This window comes from Manis pentadactyla, chromosome 6 (assembly GCF_030020395.1).
Source record: "Manis pentadactyla isolate mManPen7 chromosome 6, mManPen7.hap1, whole genome shotgun sequence".
In the NCBI taxonomy this organism is placed as follows: domain Eukaryota; kingdom Metazoa; phylum Chordata; class Mammalia; order Pholidota; family Manidae; genus Manis; species Manis pentadactyla.
In genome coordinates this window covers 118,701,939-118,720,732 of record NC_080024.1, presented here as the reverse complement: position 1 = coordinate 118,720,732, position 18,794 = coordinate 118,701,939, and the positions used below count along the sequence as shown (strand labels likewise).

Below are 18,794 nucleotides of genomic sequence, written 5' to 3'. Positions count from 1 at the left end.
TTTTTCTGCAGTATGAGTCTCAAATGTAACGATGGAACCATTTAGACAATGAAGTCCTTCCACCTATTTTTACTAACTCATCTAGGAATAAATCATATAATTAATAGAAATGAAGGCAGTATCACACAAATGTTTGAGCCAGCTTGAGTCACACGACTCAGATTTGAGTATAAAGTCAATGGAGAGGCTGACTACATAGATAGACAATACATACACTTTAAAAAACCAAACTTGGAAAAGGACAGCATTTGCTACAGTTTTAATTAGTATAATAAGCCATCTTTTTGCATGCTTCTTTGTTCTTTTGATGAACTAAAGTTAGATAGAAAAAAAGGAACTTGACTAGGAAAACATCCAAACACTGTTAACCTGGCCTGAAAATTTTATTTTATAAAAAGATAAAGAATGTTTTGAAATTAATATATCAATTTTCCACTACAAACCCAAACCTACAAAAGGAAAGGATTTGCCATAATTTAGTTAGTGTAGTAACCCATCTTTTCCAGCTTACATTGTATCTGACCTTGACACCTATTATGAAATATATACCACAAAGCTACTTCCATTAAGGAAAAAAAAAAGTATGAGTGGTTGAAAATCCTCAGTCCAATACAAATGCACAGCTTAAAGTAAAAGGATAAAGATAAGAAACCTCCCTTTCTATCATTGCTTCATATCCCTTAGGAAGTTGTCTAAGAGAGAACAGGCTTTGCAGTTAGCCTTAGATTCAAATTCAGTTCCACCCAAATCACTTCATCACATCACCTTAGCAAATTACATACACTTTCTGATCTTCAGTTTCTTCATGTGTAATAAATATCTATCTCACCCACAATTTTTCTGGGGAGATATCTCAAGGGTTTAACTGTGAGAATGCATATGAACATGTAGTGTAGCATAGCACCTGTCACAGAACAGACGTTCTTCCTTCATTACCCAAAAGCCTAAAAGAGTAAATGGGTAGGAAAGAGAAAAAAGGACACAAAAGGAAAAATTATAAACTCCATATTACATACACTCATTTTCCCAAGCCCTTTTCTACTTTCTTCATTTCTGTTTCTCATTCCCAATCTTTTTGAAGCTTTTCCATTCCTCACACTGCCTATAGGGGGAGAGTAGGAAGCAGGCTTCATAGTGGCTAGCAAGCAGGTGGGAGAAACTAGGAAAGCTTCTATACTTAAATTTGGCTGCACAGCAAGGCCTCACTGGGAGAGAGAGCCCAGGCATCCAAACATGGAACTCATAGTAGAGTGACTTCTAAATAGTGAGGAGCTGGGAAAGTGGGGTGGCAGGATGACGGGTAGCCTACAGGTTCATTCACAATATAAGCAGAGCACTTGGTAGGCCAAATGTTTCATATGTTCAAAGAACTCAACAGATTTTAAAAAACAAACAAAAACTGAAAATCAATTAGAACACATTTACCACTTAATCACTGTTGTACCTGTTTGTTAGGTTTTTGTAGGTAAACTCTAATGGGCTGCCTAGGAATGTAACCAAAAAGGCTAACCTTACAGAAAATGCTTTTCTTGAGAAAAGGTTTTAATTTTCAAAGAACCAACTGACAAACTTTGGGACCACAATCTACTTATAATTTTAGTTTTTTATTTTTGTTTTTTCTTTCAAAATCTATTTTATAAACCTTAAAAATCTAGCCATTTTCAAATGCCCATGCTTATTCTGGTTATAAATATTAACTACCTGTTAAACATATTCAGAGTAATTACTCTGCACTTCATCAGTTAACGAAATTAAATATATTTTAATATTCATGGCTATTTTCCTGATACAATGAGCAAAACTATCATCCAAATACTCATGATTACCTGTTAACTGACATTACAACTGCTTCAATGAATAATTAAGTCCTTATTTTCCTAATTTTACTGCAAAATAAATCTGAAAAAATTTTTAAAGTCTTGCTTTCAAATGTGTCTTCCTATAGTAAAACTTCTAATATAGGTGTTGCGCAGCCTGTGAGTCATAAGTATTCTGAACCAGCATTCAGAAAACATCAAATCTGGTTTTCCTGCCTGGAAAACTGACTCAGTTTACTTAAGGTTAAATATGTCCAGTGCAAAGGGATTTATTAAAGTTTCAGAGGTATCAACACTAATATCACCAAAAACCAAAGAAGTATTATATAATGGATTACCACCATACTAAAAATATCTACAAATCTACAAAATTTATAACAATCTCATCACAGTCACTTCCACCCAACTGTGAATTCCTAAAGACAACAGTCATGCTGCAGTCATTTTTATAACAAAACTAGCATAGTATTTGTCATGCCACAAATTTAATAAATGTCCAGTAAGTGAATAGAATAATGCTGCATTTGCTTGCATCAGTTTTTTACTATAACCTTTACTTACCTGGTATCTAATTTTATTTCAAATTCCAGATTCTAAAACATTCCTTAAAACGTTGTCAATATGAAATCTTCAACTATAGTAACTACCAATTTATATAAGGTGGGAAGGATATTCAAAGCCATCTGGCTCCACTACCCCGTTTCACATGGTGGCAGGCACTAAAGCCTAGGGAGTTTACTGAATCGACCAAGACAAGACCACGTAGCGTTTCACTTTCAGAAGTGTAATTAAAATCCAGATGGTCATCTATCTTTTAGTCCTTTCCTTATTATACCATCTTGCCTTCTCTGCTCCTTCTCAAACGCCTGACTTATTATTTATAAAGTGTCCTTATCTGGAAAATACCAATTCTATCAGAACAAAAGTTAGAAATCAATAAGCTTGCCATGGAACAATCTAAAGTATTAACTTACTCAGCAAAAGCCACCAACTTTCACACGCCACCCCTTCTCCTTAATGCTAAGAAACTGAAAGTTTTATTAAAAAATTAGAGAAGTGACTAGCCTCAGCAATTAACTTTAAAAAAACCAGAGTCTACATATTGCTAGAAAGAGAGGCTGAAACTAGACAATCTTTAAGTTTCTGCGGTCAGTCTTTTCCTGCCAGTACTTCCTGTCTCTGCTCTCCACCCCCCCAATAAGCAGCAGACATACCCAATGACCTATACAATCTTTTAAACACATATGTCAGGAAAACCAAGACTTTTTTCTTTTTGTCCTTGGAAGATACGAACCTAAGTCCTAATTATAATATTGACTTGCACTAGTTACATGATGGGATGCCAAATGTATTTTAGAAAAATCTAGTATTATATATATATATTTTTGCATAGCTTGGACATTCTAGTTCACTAAACATTTCTTTAAAATAAAGCTTATTAAAGACTATTTTATGTTCAACTACAAAGTTTCCAGTTAGAAATATCAAAATGACCTTTAAATTCACATTTGCAAGTGTCTGAACTATTTTATAAAATCATTTTCTACAATAAAATCTTGAGGGAAAAATCTAAAGAATTTGTTTTAACATTAGCTAACGAAAAAGGATGAAGTTAGTTTTATAAAATTTTAATAAAGGTGTACACTAAAATATGTTGTGTGTAGAAAAGTCTAATATATACACAACACCATATCTTTGTATACAATTCAATATTTACTAAGATTTCTTCTACAAGGAACTGTCCTCAAAGACCCAAATACAACTGCTCCTTGTGACAGTGAGCACTAGGTCAAGTATATCTATATACTTACAACTGAAAGAAACTATTACAATGCAAGGAGAAATGTGTCTTCATAACAGAGTTTTGCACACAAAGAAGAGGGTCAGTACACCAATGCCTTGCTAAGTATTTGCCACAATGACAATGTGTACTTGTTAATGTTCGAGAGTACAGTCTTTTGTGCCTCTTCTTTCCTTCTGGTTATACAAGTTTAAGTACTCCTTCTTCCAGTACTCCCTATCCCCCGAACCAAATTAGCCAAACCCTGAACCACCAAGTTCCAAAGCCAGGATTAGCAAAAGGAATTGTCTGCAGATTTTCTGATAGTAGTAGCAAAAGAAAGGATGAAATGCTGCTGCTCTTTCCTTGGCATGTTTATAAACTAAGCAAAAAAATTTGCCTATGGCATCTTGTAGTCTGGGATTTGCCATATATAGTGGATATTGCACCTGCATTTGTTGATGTCCATCTTCTCCTACCCCAGGAATAAAGAAAGAACAACAGGGAAAAAAAAATCTAGGGTTCCTACTTATGAAATTCAGGCAGCACAAGAGATATCCATGTGCAGCTACTTCTAGAAATAATCACTCCTGAAGGTCTTCCACTTCCTAGGAGAAAGTTGGGAGTCCGAAGAACCCGCATACAGGCTCTCCTGCCACACCTCAAAACAGTGAAAGCAGAAGCACTTCTAAGGGACACAGCTTAAAGTGGCGTGGAGTGCATGGTATGCACTTCAGGAACTCACAGTCACATATACACACTCAGACAAGGGGAACTGCAGGGCACTGCTCTCCTGGTTGCAGAGGCTTATAACTCAGTCCATCAATACATTATCCTGTACTCTGAAATTACAGGATTCTCTCTTTCCTGAAGTGGGCTTCAAGACTGCAAAGAGTAACATCAGATAAATCCAATCCAGACCAGATATGCTGCCATCAAGTCTGCTAGTTCCAAGACAACAGTAGTGCTCCTGCAGCCAGCAATTCCCTGGCACACAGACATGTTAAAATGATATTGGCGGCAGCACTAGCTCTTCTCTTTCACTCTCTGTGTTACTATAGCTCCTTTTGCTAAATCTGCCTCTGAGTTTAGACAGGAGCTGGATGGTTCATAATCACCCAGCAGCTGCAGATGAGCAATACTCGGCCTAATTGTGGCGCTGGAGCAGCTGAGAGGAAGAAAAGAGATAATACATACCCTACCATAGTCACACACAAACTGCTGTACACACTACCAGTAAAAGACCAAGATACTTTAATAGGAACAGATTATTTCCTTTAAAGAAAAGCTGTTGTACTTCACAAGAGGAATTTATATTTATATTACAGACTTGTTTAAATGTGAACTGAAGGTGACCGAAGCCATGTAGGGTTCTGAACAATGGAGGATCTTAACTAAAACTTCCTGTAAATATTCACATAACAAAGCCATAGCCACAAACATCACCTTTATAACATGACTGAAAGTTCCTGTGATAGAAGAATTTGGCACAGATATGATTTTTCTTTAACTTCACAACAATGAAAAGCAATAGCTTCAACTAAAACAGCAAGCCCTTACATAAAGCAAGTGTGTAATGCAATGATTCTGAGCATTTTTACATCTCCCAACACCATTATGTCATTTGCTTTCTTTTAAAACAAAACATACTCACTCTGTAGGTGCTATTGGACACATCTTTAGAAAGCTTAAGCAAACAAAAAACTTATTTAATACTTTCATTAACACCCTTACGAATATCAAAACTTACTGAAATCTAAATAATTACTGTTCCAGAAAACTGAAAATGTATAGAAGTCAGGAATTACCTTAATGCCAGTTTTGAGTTTTAGCTGTCATGTTACATTATTTTCTGAAAAATAGGGTGTATTTTATACTTGATGACAGAAGAGTATCCTTTAGTTTAATAAACATTTTGATTGCCTATTATTTGTCACACTATACAAACTGAAAAGGATTTAAAGTTAGTAAAGCCTAGTGTTTTCCCTCAAAATATTACCACAATTAACATGTTATTCATATGACAAGATGTAATGATTGAATAAGTCTAATCCTGTTTGCAAAGGACAGCCCAAGCAGTCCTCTGAAGTCAGTCACCAAATACTAAGTTCTGTATCTAAGCACCTGATATAGTACAACACACACAGGCTTCTTTAGAAAAGAAAAAAAAAGTTTTATGTAAACTAAAACACAGACACAGAAAAGAAGCAGGAGAACAAATGATGGCTTCATGAATTAATTATACTAAGCCCAACACCCCTGCAAACCACCACCAGGTTAGAAGAACTTTGCCAACAATTTGGAAGCCATGTCCCAATCACAGCTTTCTCCCTCCTGCCATATCTTTACTTTTATAAAGAAAATAATTTCCTTACAGAATTTTCTTTTTCTAATATAATTTTATCACCCAAGTTTGCATTCCTAGATGCCAGAGCTTAGTATTGTTCTTCTACATTTTTTGATATTAGGCTTTTTAAATTATTGAAGTATAACATATCCTATTAATTTCAAGCATACATCATAGTGATTCAGTATTTTTATACACTACAAAATGATCCCCACGATAAGTCTACTTACCATCTGTCACCGTACTAAGTTATTACAATGTTATTGACATACTCCCCTATCCTGTACATTATACCTCATGACTTACTTATTTTATAACTGGAAGTTTGTACTTCTTTGATATAATGCTAACAGGAAGTAATAAATGATACCTACATGGAACAGTAGACTAAGAGTTAAACATATTTATAAAAGAAAAATTACTCACATTAATACATTATTTACTGCCTAAAAATGCAGATTTGAACTTTATATAACTAAGTATTACACCATAGACTGGTAATATTTCACCTATTACTATTCTTTTATAATTTTTACTACATTTTAACATTACATATCATGAAGATTTGTATAGCCATTAATTTTTCAGTTTGAGAATTCACTGAATATAAAAAAAAAAACAAAACTTAAAAGCATACATTAATATTATACTTCAGCCATAAGACAAATTCCACCTATTCCAAGAAGATAGGTCAAAGCTGTAAATTCACTTTCGGATGAACAGAAAGGAGTCAATTTTGTGGTTTATGAGGTCAGCAGAAACACACTGCAAAATTAAAGCTATTATAACATTATGGTGGTTACAGCGGAGTACATATTTTAAGAGCCCTTTTATCTTTTATTTTGGAAACATGGATATGAACCATCTTGTGTTCTGAGTCAGTTCAAAGGCGAGTTTTTTTTTCAAATTGAGGACCCTATGAATTGCCAAGAACGTTCAAACTCTCCACTGAGGTTTAGCTAATGTTCAAAAATTAAAATACAATTAAACTTCCTTTTCTTAATGTCAACTGTGGTCTCATATAGTAGAAAACAAAATATGTACGGCTTAGTGAAATACAACTTTCTTACAGAACAGTATAGGAAAATCATATACAATGCACACAAGATCTTTGACTCCTTATACAAGACACTCCTTCCTTAGCTGTCCATTCAAAATGTTTCCTGTCCACCGTGTGCCACGCATTACGCTAGCTCAGATTTTAAATTTATCAGGTACTCTGCCTTAAATGCACAGTCACATGTACACATTTAGTAGTATTTTTCATAGTGTTTCACTTTAGGAATTCAACTGGACGGTTTAAACACACTTAGAATTATCGAGAGACAACTTTGAAACTATAATCAATCCTACAGTTACAAACACACGAATATACAATCATATTCATGTATATGCAAAGTCATCCATGAGAACACACATCTACGTGAAAACATATACATAATAAATGGCATAAACATAAAGTTGTGATACTACTAAAGAGTTAACTTTTCATTTCTTTAAATTGTTTAAATTTTAATTTGTTTAAAAACTTTAAATTGTTTCATTTCTTTAAATTTCTTGTAAATTGTTAGACCGTAGTAATCCTATGTCTGTTTCAATTAATTACTCAAAAAAAATTTCAACCAAGTCCGAAGTATATTGTCTGTGTCCCACTCACTACAAAAATATAAAAGCAGTCCGTACATCGGAACTGATTTTCGAAGAGCTTCTTAAGCCCCATTCCCAATTCAGCAAAAGCTGGAAGCAATTATCAAGAGGAAAAACACCCTTCAAAACAAAATTTTCTGCAACACATGAGGACAGAGAACAGAACCAAATGTGAGACTGAGTGATATAATATCGTAAAAGTGGATGCCGAATGGCATATTTCCCAACCCCCAACCCAAAACAAAGGAAAACTTTAACATGTTGCGGTTTTCAATCAAACCAAGTAAAACGACAGGCTCACCCACTCGTGCCCTACACACACCCTCGTCTACTCTCCCCGCACAGTTGCCACCCGGCGTCAGCTCACACCCAGACACCCCCACCGCTGGGCCGGATGGGGCCGCTGCATTCGCCCCCTACTTCGGCCGTGAGAGCCAAAATAAACCTCGCCCCCACCTCGCCGGGGAGCCCGCACGACCTTACAGACGCAGGTGGGGGTGCTCCAAGGTTCCGAGCCCCCAAGTCAGCCTGGGGCGGGACCGGGAAGGACTGGACGGGGCGGAGACCGAGCCGGGGGCTGGCAGGTAGCGCCGGGAAGGAGACACGCCCGCCGGGCGAGCCGGGCCGGGGGATGGGAGAAGTTTCTCCCCAACTTCCCGACTCCGGGCCGGCGGGGGCGGGGAGCGGCGGCGACTCCGGGGGCGAGTGGGCGCCGGGGCCTAGAGCTGCCAGGGCCGGGGCCGGGGTCGGCCGCCTCCGCCCGAGGGGCCCCGCGGGTCCTTACCTGCCCTCCAGCCGCGCTCGCATGAGTCGCTGCGGCTGCAACTCGGGTAGCGGGGAGGGGGCGGTGGGCGGAGGCGAGGCCCGCGGGGCCCTCTCCGTCCTCCACCTCCGCGTCCCGAGCGCCCGGCGGCAGCGACGAAGGCACGGCGGGCCCCGGACTCGCTACCTCAAGAGGAGGGAATTCCCGGGCTCCCCACCCCTCGGCCTCACTCTCCACCTCCTCCCGGCGCGGCTCCCGCCTCCCTCCCGGCTCCGCCCCGGGGGCGGGAGCGGGGGCGGGGGCGGAGGCGGGAGCGGGGGCGGAGGCGGGAGCGGGGGCGGGGGCGGGGGCTACCTGCGCGCGCGCCCGGGCCGCTCACCGGAACTCGCGCCGCGCCCGCCCGGGCTCGAGCGCTCTCCGCCTTCCGGCGCCAGTGCGCGCTCCGGGGCTGCGGACAGTCCTACCGCGGGCCGGCTCGGCGGCGAGTCCGAGTTACGCGGCCCGACTCAACATGGCGGCGGGGGCCGGGGCGGATTCCCGAGGCGGCGCTGGCCAAGGGGGCGCGAGGAGGAGGCGCTTCTGCACGCGGAGAGCAAGGCCCCAGCGCCCCTGCCCTCCCGCGGATGTTGCGGCCGCAGCTGCAGGGGGCGATGGGGTGTGGGCCGCAGCTCGCGCCCCTCTGCGCTCTCCTTCCCCTTGCCCCTCTCTGCAGTGCCGAGGGCTTCGGGGCGTTGTGCGAGAGGACAGCGTTAAGCATTTGTGGTTGGCTGCTTGCTTCCCAGTACTATGCTTCCGCACCCTTTGTAGTTGATAGTAAAATCTCAGGCGGGCCGCGTGACCCAGGGGGGCGTTCCTAACACCTTCATCACCGCCCTGACCGCCGTCCGAAGCCAGGGATCTTGTCCCAGCCCCAGGAACTTCCTGTTGACTGTAGGTCTACCAGCCTCGCCGAGAGGGGGAACCCAAGCCGAGTTCTGTTGGTGACTCTCCCAGTAATGGTGGCTTTGGTTTATCTTGGAAGAGCGCGTTCTTATATGATCCTGGCAAAGTCCCGGTGACTGGCCTGGGACACGTCCTATAATCCTGTTTGACAGCGGGGGAAACAGGCTGTGACCCCCAGAGTGGAGGAGCCTCAACTAGACTCTGAATCCAAGCACCTCTCCTATTTGCCATTCAGCCAGTCGCTGAAGTAGAAGGGAGAGGATCCAGAAAGAATTGGGGTAAAGACAAGGGTTAGTCAGTGTTGGAACGGGCCAAAAATCTGAGGCACTTCTGCTGATACCCTGTCTGCCCTGCCAGTTTTACAGTAACTTCCTCTTTGTATTTCCTCTTTGGTGGGGCTATCAGAACTGTTGATTTCCTTTGTGGTTTTTAGCGAAAATTCACTATCATTTTCAACAAATACAGTGTATGTGTCAGTATTCTGGTATTCTAGGAACTTAGGAAATGCATGTAAGGGTTTGAAGTTTTTTTTTCTTCACCTACCATTAACCGAACCAAAGGTAGGCACATGGGCAGTCACGTTAACAAAAAAGTGCACAGAACATGGAACGGTCTTTATTTAGCTGCTAAAACAATTTGCCCTTGACTGCCTTGGGCACTAAAATTTTCATGTAGATTTATGTTCAGCTTTTTTTTTTAACTAGAAATAGATTTCTTGAGCTATTTTCTAAATAAAACAGATGACATTTTTGTCCTAAACTCTCAACTCGAAAAATCAATTCTAAAATACTAGTGTACTCCAGTTTGAGGGGTGAAGTGGCTTAAAAAAATATTCTGTGTGGAGTTTTAAAAGAGACAGCACGTCAAAATCTCAATGTGTTATGTTAATTTACTGAGTTTTCTTCTCATTACCATCGTTCTGATTTACCACCTCACTCCGTTTTTTCTTTTGGAATAATCGTGCAATGTCAGGCTTCCACGTGGAGGCTTTTCAGTCTTATGCTTAGTGGCTCATGTATTTCCAGGGATGTGTAAAACACTATAGAAAAAAAGCTCAAGAAAACAAAAAAAAAGCGAGGTGAGACACTAAAGTCTTACTGAGTTTGGTACAATAGAAATCGCCTGTTAGTGATAATCTGTTCACTTAGAAAATGGACAAATGAAGGCACTCCTGTGTCCCTCCACACAGCATAGAGGTCTCCTATGTACTGCAAAGAGTGATAGAGGACCCAAGCCTTGGAGTCCCCTGGGGGAATCTGCTGGATGAAAAAACGAGGGGAAAGCTTGAAACAAAATTAATGAAATATGCTGAAATATACAAAAGTGAAATGCATCGTTTATTTCATTCTATTAATACAAGTATTTGAAAGTTTAAAAGATTCGGAGTTTATCTGGGACATACTTGGTTTCACCCCGGATCACGCTATTTTGCCAGGAAATGTTTGTGTTTAGGATAAACCTCTCTTTTGTGCTGTCCGTAATCTGGTGCTGCTTCCGTCACTGAGGCTGCGATGATGACTTTCTCTTCCTGGTGAAGAGAAAGCCTGGAGCCCTGCACAGCCGGCATGCACCGTTCTGTGCTCTCTGCCATCCCTGTTACCACCGCCCTCAAAATGCTTCCCCTGCCAACCATTCAAAGCTGGGATCTCCTCATGCCTACTCAGTGCCTACAGTTATCTCCACCACCTCGGCCTCGCCCTCTCCACCTGGCTAAAACTGCTCTAAGAGAACCAGTTCGTTGGAAGTGTAAGGACACATCCAAAAGTGAAGAGATGTAACAACAAACGGCAATCTTACATGAGCTTCAGCAAATCTGGTCTATTTTGCCTTGTTTTGTTGCTCTCTCCAGCTTCCAACTTCTTGCTTCTTGGCTACCTGGTCTACAGTCTTAGAATTCCACCCTGTGCCTGCTGTACAGGACTATTTTTTGGAAGTCTAGTCTTTGCTGTTGGAATCTACTTTGAGGTCATATCTTGGTTTATTGCTCTGACTTCAATTCTTTCTACTTGTCCTCAATTTCGTCCCAGGTCTGTTACAGGCAGCAAAGTCCCCATTATCAGTTCTAGCTCTTCCTGGTACCCACTCTGCCTATTCCTGGTTAGCCTTACCCAGAACTAACCTTCATCTTCTCAACTTGCTTCCTCACTCTGTTCTGCGGCAGCAGTTTCTAAGCTGGAAGGTATTTGGCATTTTCTCAAGTGCCTTCCACCTAGTAGAATATAGATAGCATGCAGTAGACCCTTTGAGGGTGTCTGCTTAACCCAAGTTCCTCTTCTCTAAGAACCAATCCAGTACCAATAACTGGAGTATATCCTGCTGCTTCCGGTCTCCATCTTGGAATTTTCAATTGTGAGGGAGTGATGCAAAGGTGACTCAGACTATTCATGGTCTCTGTGGTAGAGTGGAGAGCCCAATGGCAGACAGTGAGTGTCCAGGATTAGGGAGTCCAGTAGCAGTGGGCTAGTGTCCAGTGCTGATGTTGCCTGCATCCTAAGCAGACCATACCTGTGGCAGGACCTGGACTCTGCCCTGCCTTCCTTGGTTCCTGCCTGAGCCTGCCCCACTAATCTTCCTGACCATTTGCTGAACTTCAGAAATTAACTTATCTTTCTGCTTAAATTAAGCACAAACCTTCTCTGTTCTTTGCAAATACAAACCACTAGTTAGTCTCTGCTACTTGTACTGCTGTCAGTAACTGAAGTGTTAGGAGGGCAACATCACCTGCTATGTGCACAAGGGTTGAAAGTGGGGTGGGGAAGCAAGTTTTCAGAGAGGATGAAGCAGAGTGAGAAGCAAGGATGAGATATTGTAGGACCCAATGCTGACTCTAGTTGCTTTGGGCCATGTCTAAGACCCCAAACCTAGAACATAGCTGGCAAGACAGTTCCTCCTTCTGCCCAGGACAGCCGTTGCTTATAGATCACAACATAGCACACTCTTTCTTCCAAAGCAGTAACTTCATCCTCAAAATCCTTCTCAGCACAGTTCAGGCAGCAAACACCTGAAATTGATGTTAGATGTTGAAACCCAATTGACATCTCTGCCCTATAAGCTTGTAATATCCTCCTAAAATCTGTATTTGCAATTCCTGTAGTCATTACCAAGTGTTTGGCCTTTACTTTTCTGATACATTAAGCTGATGTGTGGTCATAATATGCCAGTGTCTCTGACATTGAATTTAAACACTGAAATTGCTACCAGATTGCTACTTCCTGGAAACCTTTGCAAATGGGTTATGAAAAGTAGAACATAACTTTGCTTGAAGGCAAGAAGTTAAAGTTAGAATGTTTACCCACATCAAAGGTTTAGAAAAGAAACCACAAATCAGGCAAGCTCTAATCTCTTAACTCACATCAGACCATGAAACATAAAGGGTGTTAAGGAACTTTGTATTATTAGATATTTTGCAAGCTAACATTGTGCTTGGGGTTTTAAAATATACCTTTAGAATAAATCTATACTTTTGAAAACCTGTTTTAATGTGCTTTTTAAAAGTAAACCTTTTTTTATATATTTTTAGTAGTATAGATCATTATTTTTCACATTTGTCTCTGAGCAAATTAAAATCTGACCAGGTCTTATTATGTGATGTAAATCATAATGTAATCCTCTGGCAAAGTGTATTTATGCTTCTTTGACATATAAGTAGGGCTTTTGAGTACTTGAAATAGCTACTTAATATTTCTTCTTTCTACTGGACTAACATAGACAACAAATAAGATCTATGCTTTGACAAAATGTTTTATGTCATGTGAATAAATTAATGAGATTGGTAATACGATACTAGGATTGATGACAACAATGGCTATCTTTCATCGAGCCATCACCATATGCCAGGTGCTTCACCTACATCATTCACTGAATCCTCATAATCACCCTGGAGGTTGGTAGTATTATCCCCATTTTCAGATTGGATTCTTCCAGCTTGGAGAGGTTAAGCAACACACAGCCCATAAGCAGATATGCTCCTAAACCTCTTCTACTGACAATCATTGTGATTGCAATAAAGAAATTATTTTTAAATAGTGCTTCAGTGGTCATGGAAAACAGCATTTATATCTCCAAATTCTGGAATAATTAAAATTGGTAAATTGTCTTTATAATTAGGACTATATAAATAAGATACATGAAATCCTACAAATTCATAGGAAATTATTTTGTAATCTTGTATCCCTAAGAAACAGTTGGGTGTAGACTTAAAAAGAAGTGTGAGACTAGCTTAAAAAGAATGAACTCAATTCAGAAAAACAACATGTATTAAGTCTAACTTTCTAGAGATTAGTATTTGGCTTCTTCCAATGGCAGCCTTCCAATGATACCACCCCTAAAGCCTGGTCTTCAGACAACCAAATAGCTATGAAATGACTATGTACAGCAAAAATAATTACCTCCCAAATACAAATTGTCTAGTTTAAGTCAATGTTAAGGTTTACATTTAATCTGCCCATTAAAAAAGTAATTGTAGTTCTTTCCATGGTAACTACAACTCAGTAAATAGTTAACAGTCCAACACTAGGAAAGGTAGTTTAGTATTTTTTAAATTAGCTTATCCATTCATTTAAAACATTTATAGAATATCTCATGATAAATTCTGTATATTTCAGTTTATATTGTAAAGAAAGATCTTATGAGTTTACTAACTTGGAGACCTGGAGATTAATGGCAGTATACTTTGTACTGAAATCCAAGGAATGTAAATATTGATAGACTTTCCAAAGATTTTACTTTTTTTTTTTTCAGATATAAAGGAATTTATATCATGTCAAATTTAACTGAAAATGCATAATTCTCTTTATGAAATTTTCACTAAGATGAATAAAATCAGTTTTTACAGTCTATACCTAATTTGGTTTTAAAAAAATTTTTGTTTTGCTTAAACAAACTAGCCACTATTTTTTTTTAATTATCTTTTAGGTTTATTATCATTACCATGATTTTCCTTTATTTACAATGGATCATCTATTTAAAATTATTTGAGCCCTGAGTTCAGGTCATTAATTCACATGGGCCTAAGTCCTTAAGAATACTTGAAACTATGTTTACTAAAGAATCAACAACCAGGCACTGAAGAAGCAAAGAGTATACACTGACTCATACTTTAGAGGACATTATTTAAATAATCCAAATGTAACTAAGTTTAGAGATTTTTCTTTTAGAGACCTGGTAATTTTGGCATAAAATGGAAGATTGGTACTCATGTTCATTTTATGTAAAATTAATTCTAACAAGATAAAATAGGATTTTAGGAATGTTTTGAAAACCAGACTGGGAAATTTGGTTTATATTATGGTTAGGCACTTTGATAATTTATTTGAACTCCTGTTCAGGAAAATATTTAGATTCTCCATAGACCCTTTAACTACCTACTGTCTAGTTGTGGATTTTATTTCAAAACCTTGAAATGAAAAAAAAAATCCTCCTTTCGTAAAAGGCTCCATGTCTCACGTGTTCTCTAAAAAATCATCACTCTCATTTCCTTTGAGATGATGAGCTATACCTTCAAAGAACAAAGCATTTCCTGAGTCTGTTTAGAATGCATAGGATCCATTCCTAAGTGTTTAACATATATCCTCAAGAATCTGGTAGATATTTCAAAAACAAAACCCATAGAATACAGAAATGCATATAAAATCTTGAGATGGTTAACGGTGCAGAAATATGCAAAGCCCTAATAAGTTTTTAGTAGGTTTGGTCATTTTGACATCTAAACACTTATTATACTTTAAGATAAATCAGTTTGAAAATCCTTATAAAACTCTCCACAGTGGGAAGATCTTTGGACTATGAGTAAATTTTAATTCTGGTCCCACCACTAGTGGGTATGGGTTTCTTTGGGGGGTGATGAAAATATTCTGGAATTAGAGAGTGCTCATGGTTGCACAACTTTGTGAATAAACTAAAAACCACTGAACTGTATACTTTAAAAGATGAATTTTATGATATGTACATTATATCTCTATTAAAAGAAAATTCTGGTCTCAGATTGTTATGCTCTTATGTAGCTATGTAATCTTTTTTCCCCAAGATTTATTGGAATATAATTGATATGAAACATTGTATAAGCTTAAGGTGGACAATGTCATGATTTGATACATATGTATATTGTGAAATGACTACCACAATAAGATAAGTTAGTATATCCATCATCATTTATGCTACTTAGAGTAGATCAAAGGAATAAATATTAAGTACATAAATACAAGGGAATAAATACTATTAAGTATTTTCTAATGGAAAGAATAAGATGGAACAGCTGACTATCTGTTTGGAGAAAGAAAAATTTATCTTGAAGACTTGTGAAAATTTACTGGCCAATCATATTTCTAATTTTGTGAGTTAGAACTCTACATTTAGGTGTGATTGTCTTTTCTTTATGGATTTGTAAGTATTCTTTATATTTTGAAAACTTAGTATCTTTATTTTTCATAAACAATGGCAACATTTCCCCCAGGTTTGCATGTGCCACTTATTTGTGGATTTTCTTTTAATACAGAGAAATAGAAAAATATTTTAGTCAATTTATCAATCTCTTCCTTTTGGTCTCTTTTAAATTGTCAGTCTTAAACTTGCTTATATATTTTTTCTCATATTTTTGTGACTTTATTTTACATTTATGAAAAGTAGTCCATTTGAATATTTTTGATATTGTAAGATATGAAGTAGTGATCCAATTTTCTCTTCTGCTAAATGGATAGTCATTTGTTCAAGTATTCTATTCTTTCTATCAGAAATTACATTTCTTTCTTTTTCTTGCCTATTTGCTCTAAGACTGCCTATACTATGTTGAATAGGAGTTGTAAGAGTGGGCATTTTTGTCTCATTCCTCATCTTAGAGGAAAAACTCTCAGCTTTTCACCAGGAGTCTGATGTTAGCTGTGGATTTGTTATATATGACCTTTATTATGTTGAGGTATGTTTCTTCAATGCTTAATTTGTTGAGAACTTTTATCATGAAAGGATGGTCAATTTTGTCAAATACTATCTGCATCTACTGAGAAGATAACAAAATTTTTTATTCTTCGTTCTATTAATGTGGTGTATCACACTTTCTAATTATGTAATTTTAAGTTTCCCATGTTCCTAAAATTTCAAGTTTTCTCTACTATAAAGTGAAGGGATTTTATTAGATCAATGTTTTTCACACTGTGGGTTGCAATTTCTTAGTGAGTAGCAAAATCGATTGAGTATATGGCAGCCAGCATTTTAAAAAACACAAGTACCAGAGGGTATTACATATAATAAGTACTATTTTGCCAAACTCTTGTTTCCCTTATATATGTGTACATACTGAGTCATGATGTAAAATATATTTTTTCACTGTAGATTACAATAAAAAGTTTGAAATCCAGTGTATTAGCTGATTTGTAATGTCTCTCCTATAAAATTTGACCAATTTTTACTATTCAATTTGATAGTACTAAAATCTCCATTTGATCTGGTAACATTTGTAGGTAATACTATTGAACATTTACTCTGTTGTAGACACTGTCCTGAACTTTTTATGTATTAACTCAATCCTTACCACAAACTATGAAACAATACGATTATTATAATGCTTCTCATTTTATAGGCAAAGAAAATGAGGGAAAGGGAAATTAATAACTGAGACAAAAACATATAGCTAGAACTGGTGGAAGAGGAAATTGAATTGAAATAGTTTAATGTTAATATTAAATCAAAACTTTTTAATTAAATTTAATATTAAATAATATTTAATATTAAATAAAAAATTTTTAGATGTCATTTTTAAAAATTTTGGTATCATTAATATAAAATCACATGAGCAACATTGTGGTTACTAGATTCCCCCCATTATCAAGTCCCCACCACATACCCCATTATAGTGACTGTCAAAACAGTGACTCTTAACTGAAATAGTGACTCCTAGCTATGTCATTCTATCTAGAATTCTGGCAATAAATTTGAAAAAGGTTTAAATTGACCTACAGTCTTGCAGCCCTTCGCTGCTTAATATTATTAAATAATGTATTTTTGGTGGTAAGTATCAGTTAAAAAAGTAAGAGTTTCCTTGATATTAAATAAGCCACATTTGAGAAAGCATTAAAAGGTGTTGGGGAGGATAGTCAATACATGGATTCAAACCATCAACTCTCTTCCCAATGCCCTCTGTAGAGCTTAAGGTTTTGGCTGAGTAGCAGAAACTTTTCACTCAAAACCAAAACCAAACAAAACAACTGAAAAACCCAACGAGATCTCTTGCAATAAATAAGCTTCCCTTAAGAAAAAATTAAACTGTAATTCCTTTGTTTCATTTTATTAATATAAATATTTCTTCAACATTAGTTTAGCTAATTTGACCACAAAAATGTCTAGTGTTTTTCCTCAAATCAGAATTGTTCTAATTACCAAGGAAGGTAAATGATAGTAAGATGGAGAAATGAGAAACAGACTTTAGGTGAATGGCGAAGTCAACACAATTAAAACAACAAATGCCAATTTATGTATTTTCCTGTCTTTTTTCTTTGTTTTTTTTTTTTGCATCTTGTTGGTCACATTTATTGAAAGAGTTGGAGAAAAATAAAAATACCATTTATCTTAAGAATTTGTGAGTTATATGCAAATCAACTCCTTTCAGGAGTGGAGGGATCCTTGGTCATCTTAATATCAAAATTAATGCAGGTTTCTCTTTTTGAGTATCTTCTACATTTAAAGAGGCAATCATACAAAGTGTCCTATATTCCACACAGGGCAAATTCTTTGTTTCAGCCAACTCTCAATGGAGGGGCAACTAGTACAACACCATCTCCCCAGACAAGGAGCATCGGAATATTCCGTTTTGTAGATTTATGTATCTCTTCATATGTTTCTTCATTAATTTCTATAGTAGTCACAATTTCTTCCACATTGCCCAATATCATATTTAAATGTTGTTCATAAGCATGTAATCTGCCTCGAAGCTTCCTTTCATTTCTCATTTTCACATAAATTCGCTCATCCAGGCTGAGCCTGATGAGATCCAGGGGCTCTTCTACAGTATTGGTAGTTTGTTGCTGGTCTACGTCGTCCGCCATGTTTCAAACCCTCTGCTGTTTCCCCTGTCTTTTTTTGTTTTTGATGATAGCTGTATTGTGTGACACAAACACATACTCTTCTAGTAACTCAACAAGCACAAAAATTAGCTTGACGTCATCATTGCTTCTCAGGTAGCTTTTCAATCTCATGGCAATAAAAATGGGAAACTATCTCTTCTTGATTGTTCTTTACTAGGCACTTGCCCTAATTTATAAGCTAACTCATTTAAGTGTTCATCAGTCTGTGAGGTTATTCCCCTTTTTTAAAACTGAAACTCAGTTACAATAATTTGGTATTAAAATATCCAGTTTGAGTTGAGCTCCAGGTTCTCTGGGCCAACCCTGGCAGTTTTCCCCACTGTACAGCTCTGAAGCATTGCTCCGTCCCCCAATCATGCCCATACACAGTACTCATGTATTTAGTATGTTTTCTGTTGTGATTACTTGAAATAAATGTTATATATCT

General features: G+C 37.9%; 2 protein-coding genes across 6 annotated transcripts in view; both read right to left on the bottom strand.

Moving 5' to 3' along the window:
* The window catches only part of YES1 (YES proto-oncogene 1, Src family tyrosine kinase), a 79,902-nt gene extending 71,030 nt beyond the window's left edge, over positions 1-8,872 (bottom strand). For 3 of the 5 annotated variants that reach the window (XM_036905827.2, XM_036905830.2, XM_036905828.2), the window contains exon 1: positions 8,376-8,621. The gene's annotated coding sequence lies outside the window, so the exon portion shown is untranslated. Of the gene's footprint in view, positions 1-8,047; positions 8,341-8,375; positions 8,622-8,733 lie in introns of those variants that run through there. The other 2 variants (XM_057504071.1, XM_036905829.2) reach the window with 2 other exon arrangements.
* Positions 8,873-17,901: 9,029 nt separating this feature from the next.
* Positions 17,902-18,343, bottom strand: LOC118922696 (U6 snRNA-associated Sm-like protein LSm3). Its single transcript, XM_036905718.2, has one exon. It carries the CDS (start codon positions 18,326-18,328, stop codon positions 18,020-18,022), a length of 309 nt encoding a protein of 102 aa, XP_036761613.1. The 5' UTR covers positions 18,329-18,343; the 3' UTR covers positions 17,902-18,019.
* Positions 18,344-18,794: the final 451 nt, after the last annotated feature.

What these genes read in the sequence shown, in the direction of transcription:
- LOC118922696 (XM_036905718.2), bottom strand. Translation starts at nt 18,328, where the DNA reads ATGGCGGACGACGTAGACCAGCAACAAACTACCAATACTGTAGAAGAG.